This window comes from Augochlora pura, chromosome 10, assembly GCF_028453695.1.
Source record: "Augochlora pura isolate Apur16 chromosome 10, APUR_v2.2.1, whole genome shotgun sequence".
Taxonomy (NCBI): Eukaryota; Metazoa; Arthropoda; class Insecta; order Hymenoptera; family Halictidae; genus Augochlora; species Augochlora pura.
In genome coordinates, this window is record NC_135781.1 from 4039433 (window position 1) to 4052168 (window position 12736).

The 12736-nt window shown below is 43.0% G+C and overlaps 1 protein-coding gene across 1 annotated transcript in view; it reads right to left on the minus strand.

The window, feature by feature from the left end:
* The window catches only part of LOC144475947 (neuropeptides capa receptor-like), a 20568-nt gene extending 10377 nt beyond the window's left edge, over positions 1-10191 (minus strand). The window contains exon 1 of the mRNA XM_078192404.1: positions 9921-10191. Coding sequence (XP_078048530.1) covers positions 9921-10191 — 271 coding nt within the window. The remainder of the gene's footprint in view (positions 1-9920) is intronic.
* Between the last annotated feature and the right edge of the window lie 2545 nt (positions 10192-12736).

Here is a 12736-nt window from a genome sequence, read left to right on the forward strand (position 1 = left end):
CAAAAGTGTAACGAGCATCTATCGTCGTTAAAAACTGTTTCTAGCAACAATTATATTATGTCACAGACAAACACAGAACCTATCTGATTGAACACGATTTCTTAAAAGCGTGTAGTTATTTTAGAATTAGTAACTATAGTTCTGATTGCAACGAGCTCTGTGAATTTTCTTCGCATAATTACAGTAAATTCTCTCTAACTGTCCCTCAGCTGGTAAACAAAAATGGACGATTACCGGAGAGAATATCTTATAGTTAATTATTTTTATAATCGACAACCGGTAAGTACAAAACGAGTCGCGAGGTTCTAACAACCGCAACACCTCTTCCCTAGCTGTCCATCTGTGTTTAGAAGCCGACAGACAATTAAAGAGAATTTACTGTATATCCGCGCGCAGCGTTGCCAACCGTTGACCTGTCATATAAATTTCTGGCCGCGTATCTTTAGGCCGTTATCTTTCCTCGAGCAAGTTTCCTCTTAATTAATTCAACGATTACACTCGTCTATTTACGTAGTCCGAACCACGCGCGTCGAATTTATTTCGCCGGGCACAGCTTTCGGAAGTTTGTTCGACAACAGGAATACCGCAAACCCGCGTACACAGGGCAAGACCGCCGGTTTCTGGTCAATATTTCCACATTCCGTTGGATATTGTTTCGCAGTCTGTTCAAGCCGCGCTCCTCGGAGTTCCTTCTGGTTGCCTCGCGCCGGGAAAAATGAAACACAACGACCGTGGTTGGAATTATTGAACGGTGAAATGCCGCGAAATCAGTTTAAGCGGTCCGATTGCGTTAGGATGCCGACTAACGAGGCAGCATGTCGAGTCTTCGTTTAAACGATTCTCGAGTTCAACGTATGATTATTTTCACTAAGCATTTCACGTCGAGGGAGTTTCAGCGGCTCGTTTTTAAGATGGCGAAGATTTTTTGCGGTGAAAATTAATGTCTGTATCAATATTTTATTATTCTAACGGTCAACTCTTTGCACCCTAAGCGGTTTTCATTGTGAATCTAAAATCATTTCTCTGGCTCATAGTATTTCCATTTTACGAAAGTGATTCTCGTGACTCGTATTAACTATTTTTCACATCTAAACTTTGTTACCATAAAAATTATTTTCAACTGTGATAAAACAATTGCAGCTGCCTCGGAGTCGCTGTTCGAATGGAAAGGGTTAAATTACTTTCTGACAATCTCCGAGACTAGACACGCGAGTCGGAAGTCTCGAAAATGGCAACATTTGCTTTCGAGGGGGTGGACACTGTTGCGAGATAATTACATTTGGCCAACGCAAATAAAACGACTATCGGAGAATTGATTTCGTTGACTGGGCAAACAGGAGCTCTGTTATTACAGAATCGACACAGATAACCGAGAATTATGGGAGCGGGGGGGAGGTAAGACACGCGAGTTCAATTTCCAGTTTGATAGCGCAAGACTTTTCAGAAGGGAAACACGGCGGGTAGGAGATCGTTGCTAACAAATACTATTTTATTCGACGCTATCAAATGAATATACAATCGAGTATTTTATCTAGATTTAAATACGTCTGAATAAGGTTTTATATGTATTTATTTGAAATTTATTCGTATGACAGTTTAGAGATTAATCGATTTGAATGAAAATGATAAAGTGCTTCTTCGTGGTTTACCGATTTAAATATATCTTTTCACAATTATCTCTTTTATAAATATTAGGTAAATTGATCATTGACGCATGAATCTTTCTATGTGTGCAGAGGGTTGTGTTGGCAATTGTTTAAATTTTAACTCTTAAGTGAGTAAAAAACAAAACGATTAATAACATTGCAGTATTCTATTCAATTAAATGAGTTAATTTAAAAAGGGAGATCTTCTAATTTAGTTCGTTATATGTTATTCGAAGAAAATGTTCGTCTAAAAAGCATTCGGAAGCAATTCGAATAATGGCGGACGCCGGGAGTCTAATCAAGCAGGCAGGTTGCTTCTATTTCGTCGGGCCGTTTACCAGTTGCTTTGTTGTCCTCGAGTTCCCGGCAAACACGCGCGCCCCATAAAAATATGCGCTCCCGTGGGAGCCGTAATCTGTTGTTCGGAAAATATTGCATTTTCCGTGGGCGGGCGAGTATGCATTTACATACATGCATATCGAGCGTGGTTCCGCCTCACGGTGAAGTAAAACGAATATCCACGCGTTGAATAGATTCCGAACGTCTATGGCTGTAAAATTGAAATCGACATGCTGATAAGTTTCGCATAAGGGATGAACGATGGTCGGACGGCCGTGACTACAGCAATTTTCGTTCGCGTCGAGGGCCGGCGAAGCACCGACCAGATTTTAATAACGCGGAGGAAAAACGGTCGCGCGGCTTCCCCGTTTCTCGGACGGCGATAAAAATTCGCGGACCAACGCGAAACGGACCTTCCCCTTTAACGTTCGCGGTCCTCGCGCGGAATTGGCGTTAGGTCTCGCGGCGTCGCGGAATTGTTACGGACATCATTTTCGCGGAATTTAAGCGCGCGATTACCTCTCGGCGATCGACCGATTCGCGATCGATCGCGATCATCAAACTCGGCCGGAAACGAAAGGGACTGGCTCCGGACAAACGACTCGATAAAGTTAATGGGCACGCGGCGGAATCGTGCGCAAAATCAAAATTTTATTGGCTGTAAATATCTGGGCTTCGGTCGCCGTTTCATTGCAATCTGAATAATTTCATAGGATCTGCACGGGATTTAATGGTATTTTCTGCAACGTCGCATTTCACCGACTAATTTCGGAGGGTAGATGCACGTAAAAATTTCGATGCTCGCAACTGCGATACTTATTCGCACCCTCGATAAATTCAGATATTTCCACGTGCTAAATCAAAAATTTCATCCGGCGTGGAAATTGAAATTGAAAACGCTGTACGTAAAATTACAGTATTATATTTTTTTAATTTTTCTACTACTGTTTGTATTCGCCTGGCAAACTATACATTGTGATAAAAAAATTCGATCACCTTGATTTATTTACCATTATATAATTTACCTAATTATTTATATCGTACAGAGGGTATACCTCTCGATGAATTTTTTTGTAATATTAGAACTTACGGCTATCTTCCCGCATCTATTCAATAAATAAATAAATGAAACATTTCGCCAGCTATCAAAAATTGGGATCAAAATACGCGGCCCGATAAATTGAATTGTTACGTAACATTACAGTATCGCAGAACTCTGTTAACCAATTAATTACCGACGCTGTCCACCCGTTCCGTAAAACACACACCCCGCATCCCCTAGCGTGGAAGTTAGCGTCGCAGTGTCGGAATTTGCCAAAGATGAGAAGCGATACGGGTACCTGCGGAGAACTAGGGTGCAGCCGCGACGATTTTCGATCATGGTCGAACAACAGATTTCTGCTTACATCGACAGTGGAGGACAGAGTTATGGTAGCGAGTTAGGTTATGGTAGCGCGGCGGCCGATCCGCGCTGCGCAGATAAGAGGGACGGAGCCACAAATTTATTCGTTTATTCGTCGGCCGGTCGTGATCGGCGGCGTTTCGTTCCGCCCGTCGTCGTAATTTCCGCTGTATCGATGTTACTTTTCAGCCGCGCACGCGGTTCGATTAACAAGTCGACTACGTCGCGAGAGGATTCCGGCATCCGTCGGGTCGTCACGTACGCGGCATTAATTGACGGGTAATGGCTGGTTCCGATCTTCCTGAACGGACCTCGACCGGCGGACTCGTTACGATCTCGCTTGTATCGGGATTGTCATGCCGCTTCAATGGATTTGTTTGCGTGAAATTACGCCCGTTCATTCTGTCTTTTTGTTCGCGTGTTTTTTTCGCGAGCCGTCGATCCGCGGGCAATTCCGCTTTGCAAATGCCGCGGGGACAATTTCGCACTGCGAACGTCACTCTGCGAACGCCGTTTCGCAGATTGCGACAAAGACTTCCTGTAACTTATGTTCCATGAAAAAAAAAAAGGTGACCGGAATTTCTCGTGCTGGTAAACCAACGAAACTGCGCCAGAGTCGGTTCGAAAAGCACAGGATTGCGGTAGCTGTTCCCTTCGATTATCGCGGTGTTTGTTCATTCGGAATTCCGCTCTTCCCTTTTCTTTGGCGGAGAACCTCGAGTGCGGATGGAAACAGGAATCGAACTTCGTTCGACACGCGTGATCCGAATACCGGGGCTGCGGCCAGCACGCGCTGCCTCCACCCGCAACGAAGTTTTCGAGTCTTCGATACTGTACGATGCACCGTGCACACAGAGATTGTAACAAGTAAACGCGATCAAGAATTTTCGGAGAGCGTGCTTTTACAGGTTAAGTGCCGTTGAAATTTATCTCTATTCGATCGTGGTGAAACAGATCACCTTTACCAGTATTTCTGCAATATTGTTAACAAATATCGTTAATTTCGAAAGAACTGATTTCTAAAGAAATAATTGCGAAAGAGTTGATTGCAAAAGAGTTTCATTATGTAAAATGGATTTGATATTGTGGAAAGTTTTCATTTAGAATATATTTCCAACACGGATTTCCATTTATTCTCTCCGCGTAGAATCGCTTTGTTTAGACCGGTGCCGTAGAAATAAAAATTGAACGGACGTTTGAACGTTCCCAGAAAAATACGGACGCGAACAGGTGGAGGTGTAACATATTTCCCGGCGCGCGTTAGTGTTGCACTTTTGTGTCTTCGCGTGCGTGTGGATACCTATATACGGGTCACCACATCGATTACATGACTATTATTATTCGTGACGAAAAATGTTTCAGCGGAGATTTATACGGTAGCAGGTGTGACATATTCCGTTGCTATTTGTTTTACCGTGAGTGGTCGCGTAAAGGTCACGCGAAGGTCCACTTTGTTTGTTTCAAATGGAATGACGTCTCTTTCAATACTTCGGCGGATCCGGCTCGACGCTGATTACGAAAACGTGTTAACCCGACCCGATCCTTTGTACATAATGTTACACTTTGAAATAAAAGGGAGGGAACACTGTGAACGGCGAAGGGCTAAGCCCCTATTCAACTTCATCTCTAACATGATTTAGCCGAAACAGCATCGGTCCACTTGCCGTAAGCTGTCTTGAACAAGCCCTCTCCCCGCGCAACCCTTCAACTCACGAGAATGCTAAGCTGTTTGACATTTATCTCCTTGTTTCGAATTCCATTGACCTTTGAAGATTACCTGTCGCCACCTATCGAATGTCTCTGTGTAGGAGGTTAATAATACAGTCCCTCAATTCAATATGTACGGCGAGTTTCCAAGGATTTCATTTCTTCCGAGTATGTGATAACGATGTTGCTGAACAAAGGGCTTCAACATTTGCTGCTCGGTGCTCGTGAACTTTGCTTCTCTTAATGGTAAGTTGAGAGGATCGCCATGGGTTTTATTATGGACTTTATTTGAACCGATGTAAATAAGGTTCGTTAAAAATGTATATATTTATTTGTGAACGATATTTATTTATCTCTGAGCAGATATTTAACTAATTAAGAGAATTTCTTGCTATAGATAAATATTCTTTAATCTACTTTTGCTTAGACTTTGTTAAGGTATATTTCTAATTATTGTATTTATTGTTCCACTAGAGATAGTAAAAAAATATTTTCCCTTTAAATTTTAAAGCTAAATCGTCCATTCGGATATTTTATAAGCCGCTCTAATATTCTACCCTCGAGATTAAAATATATTTAAAGCTCTGCGTATCTGTTTACTGCTAAACTGAAATTTATTTTTAAAATTTTAAGCGCCGCGTTCTCTATCGTAAAAAGTTTCAACTGTGCAATTTGTGAATGTTCTCAAATCACTAGCAACTCGTTCGTGAAATAATAAACGAAGCTTCGAATGCAATACGTTGAGAATAATTACTGTATTAAAATAGAATATTGCACGAGATTAACACGGACTCGTTGAAACAAAAATTGTTAATCCTCAAAGCGGAGCAGGCTACGCAAACGAGCGGGGCACTCTTCAAACTTCGCAGCCGCGGAGCTTGTTTTTAACGATAATGTTTCGTGAAGTAATTGCGGGGAAGAATGGCATGTCGATGTCGAACAAATTTAACCCTTCGCAGTCGAAGCTATTTTAATTGTAAAACTGAAATGATCTGCTGGGTGATGGTATGTAACAAAGTGCACTCTTATGCATACGAAATTAAAATTGAAATTAAAAACTATTAAAAATTTTTTCAATTTAAACTTTATTGGTTTAGAAATTACGTTTGAACGTGACAGAACAATTTTATTGGCATCTCAGAGTCGTCATTCGAGTTCAAAGGATTGAATTTACCCATTACAGAGCAGAATCTCCAAGGCTTCGCAGAATTTCAGCTTAAACGATGTAAAACGAATTCTGCGCCCTGGTAATACGACGGATTACAGCGATCCGACCGGTCGAAAAGAAACTCGTCTTCCATCTGCAGGTGACGCAAAGTGCCAACGCGGGTATCCCACCATCCCTCGATTTTCCCGAAATGGAAGATTTCATTGTCGACCGGGAGCAGCCGAGGCTTCCGGATTAAATCGCGAACAAGCTATTCCAGATGGACCATTTGACTTTAAATGAATTCCCCTGCATTCGTGGCTAGCCGGAATCCCTTTTTTCGGTGTCATTTAATTCCTAGCTTTTTCCTCGATCTCCAAAAAAGTCTCGCGCGAAAAACGAACGGCATTGTACGCGTTCAAGATTTCACCGAAGCAAAATTCGACGATGTCCAACGATCCTCGAATTTCCATAATTTCGTGGTAAAATTCGGACGCGAAATGCAAGGAGTTTAATCCGCTAATTTCTGCTTCCGGTTAGCTAAACCCTTTTACATTTATTACTTTCACATAATGAGATTGCTGGTAATTGTGATATGTTTTATATAATTTTATTTAAATTGTCTAATTGTTTATGTTGTTCTATTATTTTATATTTTAAGAGAGAACCTTTATTGCTAAAGGGTATTAAAAATTATATTGGTTATATTGCTAATTTTTATGCTAAATAAAAATTGTCTGCATTAATTGCAAGACATAAAATCCGAGCAGTTTATTCCTTTCTGTAAAAATTTATTCAAGTTTATTCCTTTCTGTAAAAATTTGAACAAGTCCAAATTACTGTATTAATATTCCTAGCTTTCTTCGAACTCATCGCTGCTTTGTCAAATTGTATCTATTCATTTTTATCGCGGTCCAGTTACAACATATAATATAAACATATCGGTCACGTTATTTGATTTAAAGCGTACCACGCGCCGGCATAAATCTATCTCTGGCAGGAAATTCGAGAAGATCCAAAGGATTAATATCTGGCGTTTCCAGCCCTTGGCGAAAGGTGGCGGCTGTAAACTTACAAAATACAACCCCCCCGGCCGGTGTCGGCGTCGTATATCACGATGCCGGAAGAATTTCGAATAAAACAACGGGCCGTATTTTAACCGCGGGAGAAATATCACCCTCCGCGGGAGGAGGAATCACGAGCTAGGCGTGTGCGCTCCACGGCCTTGAACAGAGAGATTCCTGCCTCTCCGCCGAATATTCTTTCCGGTTGGCTCGCCGCGACACCGGCCACCGGATCGCTTTTCGATAGACCGAGTCGCGCGAGCGATCCGTACACAACCGTCGCCTGACTCGCCGAGAGAATTCCGAGGAATATTGTTCTCGAAGACCGGCGCGTTCAACGCAGTTATTACCACGGAATTCGCCGGCGCCCTATCCGTGATTAATCGCCGGGAGGGGGATCGCCGTGCGGCGTCTTGAAAATAAAAGGAACGCACGTGGTCAGTCGACGCGGCCGGCCGATTATCGATTCCGCGGTGGGACGGGGATGATCGGGAAACGGTTCCGTGAAATTTATTGTATCCGATATCGCGCGCCGGCCACCGTTCGTTATTTATTCAAATGAATTAACCCGCGGCGCCCCGTTACGCTCAGCGCGGCGTCTCGATCGGCCGTTTTGCAGCTGGGGAAGCGGATTTGCAAACCGCGAATGGTTACACACGAGTTTTCTCTTTGACGCGGTGATCGTCGATCTGCCGGCCCGAAAAGGGTTCCGGATCAAAGCAAGCGCCGGTGAAGTGCACGGTTTAAGTTTGTTATACGGACGCCACTCTTCTCCGGCTCGGCTGGATTTTGTTCGATTCTACTGGAATTTTGGTTACGTGAATAGGAACTGATTTTATTTTAAGGGATCGGAGGAGTTCGTGACGCAGAGCTTTTCGTAGCAGAGATCGCTTTTTTCAGCGCTGGCAGTTTTTATAGATCGTATTGGGTTTATTTGACGTTAAGGGAATTGATTGTGAAAGATCGACGAGGAATTGTGCCACCCTTATTTGACCGACTTTCGAATCAACGCGGGAATTTCTAATCAACGTGGCTCCGCTACAAGAATAAACTATTTGAATTAACTCTCGCACGCTCCACATTGCCGTGCCGCGAATCTTCAATATATTATCAAAATAGACTTCCGCGGTTAAATTAATTTGGGTAATGTTCATCTCCGATCGATTTTTAAAGAGAAACTAATATCCATCGTAATTTTGGAATCGTCACGTGTGCATTACGTTTATGGGTTAATTAAATTAATCGACGAGGATTAATATAAATAATTAACTTCGTACATCCCTATTTCGAAAACGAGGTATTAGCATACGGTAGATAATTTTGAGATCGTTACAAATAATGGAAAATTCATAATTGATCAGGATGTAATTGTTGAATAGAACTGATACGTAAAACAGAAATTATTATGACTTAATACCGATTTGGAAACAGTGAATTGTCAAATTGATACGATGAGCAAATTATGGGGGTCGCATGGTTCAATTTACATATAGACTATGCTGTTTAATTTCTTTTTTGAATAATTTTCTTCTCGACACTTTTATTATTCTAATCTTCTAGGCAATTTTATGCTCTGAACGAATCGTGTTTCCTATTTGTACATGCAATTTTACAGCTGTTTTATTCATCGGTATTCTTCCAAACGCACCGGCGAATTATTTTGGTAAATAAAGAGCACCGTTCAAAAAACGAAACGCTACTTTCGTGTCCCCCGAGCTAACAATGTAAAAAAATATTTACCAACGATAAAACACCACCCCCTCAAACCGTTTAATTCCCGGAAAAAGCTTTTCCGGTCGCCAACAGTTTCCGAAACAATCGACTGTGTACCTTGTTCCGGCCGTCCTACTATTTTTAGAGGACCGGGACGAACTAAAGTAATCTCGCATTAAAATTTTAATTTCTCTCATCAAGCTCCGCTAACAGAAAATTAATAATGCCTATAAATCAATCGTACAGCGTTAAGATCACCCTTTACTTAATACAACATGTTTGGAAGACGTATTCATGCCATTTTATAAAATTCAATTTTTCTTAATTTCATTATGTACTTGTTAGAAAAATCTGATTGTAAGTCTGGCAAATATTAAATGTTCTTTTAATTAAGAACAGTTAAATGTTTTTTAAAGATATTAATAGCTCTCTCGCACATACTGTGTGAACAAGTTAACTGCTACAATAACATCTACATAAATCGCACAAAATTAGATCAAATTAATACAAGAATGAAGAAGACAAGATTCTATTATAGAAAAGACTTTTGGATCACTCTTAAATCTTGCAGGTTAGGTTAATAAACAGTATGAAAAATGAAGATAAAATTTGACAAAAGAATATGTCCCTAAACACGACCGACACAACAGTCAAAATGTTGAACGAAACCAACCCACACTCTCGTCGCGCGAATCCCAGGGAAATGGATTTTTTTCCATTATTATTCTTTACTAACGAGCTTAGCAAGCCGTAACTAATACTGCCCAAACCCATTACGAATAAAAGTAAATTCCCGGCTCGGCGCAAAGCGTCACCGACAGCGGGCAACGGGACAGCGAGCTCGTTAAACCCTCCCATCCGGTTAATTAAAACGCACAGCTCGGGGGAGCACGTGTACTTACCGCACAATAAAAGCAACAGATCGGACAGCGCCAGATTGAACAAGTAATAGTTGGTCGGTGTCTGCATGTGCGGCTGCCTGTAGATGACGATGCAGGTGGCGAGGTTGCCGACGACCCCGGCGGTCAGGATCACGACGTACACAACGGTGACGGGCAACAGGAGCCTCCAGGGCAGGAACTTGTCGCCCAGAACCTCCCCCAGGTACTCGGTCTCGTTCAGCAGCTCGTAGTCGGTGGTGTTCGTGTAGAAGGGCTGATCGGTAACATTCATCGTTCGCGGATCTCTGTCGTCCACCGATCAGAAACCGATCCGCTCCGCCACACCGTTGCCACTCCGGCCTTTTAAGTCACGCACGAGTACACGTTCACGGTGGCGGTCATGTTTCCCGATAACGTTCCCCCGGGCCCGACCGGCGGAATCATTCGAAGGGCGGAAGGCGACTGGTTCCCGGATCGCGAGCAATTGTCACGTGTTCGTCCGCCGCGGCCGGGAACCTCTTCATGTTTCGGTAGCGCCGCGCGATAAAGCGATCGGACTTTACGGGGGCGTACGTGTCCGGCGCGGGGCCCCTGGGCTCGCCGATGGTAGAGACCAGGGACCGGTGAGATGCGAGATCCAAGATCCGTGGACCGCACTCGAACGCCCCGACCCGCTTGGCAAACCGTAGACAAGTGACGTCGTCCCGAACGTGCCGCTTCTCACCTTCGCGCGCCCATGCACTACGCATCCAACCCTCTGGCTTCAACCCCCTAGCCCGCCCCAACTCGACCAATAATGTCGAGCGCGCGGAACAATCCCGTTTGAAAGCCTCCGGTGGGAACCGACCGGGAAGGTCGCCGGGAAAGGATCCTCCTTAAATACAACCACCGGCTGACGTAGCCGACCCGCGACGACTTCTCAACGCCCTCGCGTTTCGCAAGCATCAATGAAAGTCGCTCTTCCGACTTGAAAAGTTAAACTGGCTCGCGGCCGCGATTAAGCCGCGCCCGCCGGAAGTGCTTGCACCTGTTATTGAATGTTAAACTTGAAATTCTATGTTCAGTTTATTCGATGGAAGTTGATCGTTTTATTAGTCGTCCTCCGAAAAATGCACCGTTCCAATTTTCTGCTTTTTGGAGGGGGGGTTCGATTGTGTTATATTGCGAAATAATTTTTATCCATCCCACTCGAATTTGGAATGCCGTAGATGGTTTTAATCATTTGATTGCAGTTAACCATTTGCAATCAAGGTCCTCGAAGCGGAGCTACTTGAAATTCATTTTCATATCAGCCCTCGAGTTTGAAGATAAATTTTAAATGGCTACGCTCCGGAGAAGTTAAGTGCAAATGGTAATGTCAAGATTTTAAGTTATTATATCATTATTTCATAATGTTGTCATATATTTATATTTTTATAATATTATATGATTATATTATTATATTACTATATTACTATATTACTATATTATTATATTATTACATTATTATATTACTATATTATTATATTTATATTACTACATTGATTTATATGTGAAGGATCCTTAAAAATCTGATAATTATCTGGAACAACTTCGTACGCAGAGAGCTAACAATATTTAAGTCTACGATAACGTAGAACTTTTGAATCGTTGGTTTACTCTATCGTCAGAATTTAACGCGAGACTCGATCGTTCCGCCAGCCCTTTGTAATGCGAGAGTTTCTCCATTAACGAATCCGCTGCTTTTTCGGGTCCGGGCATGTATGTGTTCTTGAAACACTTTTCGTGTTCTATAAATTCTATTCAAACTCGGAAAGATTGGCGAATTTGAACCATTCGTTGTACAAATAACGGCAACACGACAAATGCAAGGAACGAACGCTCTCCAATACTAAGAATACTTGAAACTTTTTAATTCGCTCCGTTGGTAGAAATCTAAAATTGCATTTTACGCTTCCGCGGCCCCTTCGCAATCCGAGAATTTCCCTGACGCAATTTTGCGCGTTTTTATCGCGTCCGTATGCTCTTAAAATGCTTTTCATGTTCTACATATTCTGTTCAGATTGCGAAAAACCGGGTTGCAGAGAGTGAATATTATAATTTTATTCACGGCCGCGCCGATTAGAACGCGTCCGTCGTTGGCGATCTTCTGAAAGAAAAAATAAAATTCACCACTGTTCACGGGAGAAGAGTAATTATTAAGTCCTATGCAGCCAATATATCGCATCGCATAACATCGCGTATTAAAACATGAATTGTTTAGATCCGATCCAAGTACATACCACGGCCGCGAACTTCGATCTTAATCCTTTAAGTCCTGTAACGATTCAATTCTGGTTCTCCGCGGCTATCGGTATCCGTCGGGGCTCGCTCGAATAAACGCAAACAGCGGAGATTGGGAACGCAAAGATCCCCGGTTCTCAGCGTCACTTTATTACACTTTTAATGGACGAGGTACTTTGGAACGCCCCCCCGGGGCGCGCAAAAGGGCGCGGTTAATTAAATCGAGCAATCAATGAAACGGTCAGCTGAGACTTCTGAAATTTATTCAATTTATTCCGTCGGAGTTCCCGCGTCTGCAGACGATTTTTCCGTTGTTCTTGAACGATAATTTTCACTTTCGTGCCGCGCGGATCGTTCCCCGATAGCTTCGAGCAGCACGCGTCTGCGACACGGGGCGTTCGCGTTAAAGGGCGAATTGGCTGCGCTCGAAACCCTCTGGGTCCTCTTCCCCCCTTCAATTTTTTAACCAGCGGTCGCGGCGCAATCGAACCCCGGGCCGAGGGTTTATTGGTACGATCGTTCCACGTCAAAACCGCGGGGAATAGAACCGTTCGAACGTTTCCCCGTTGCGTTCC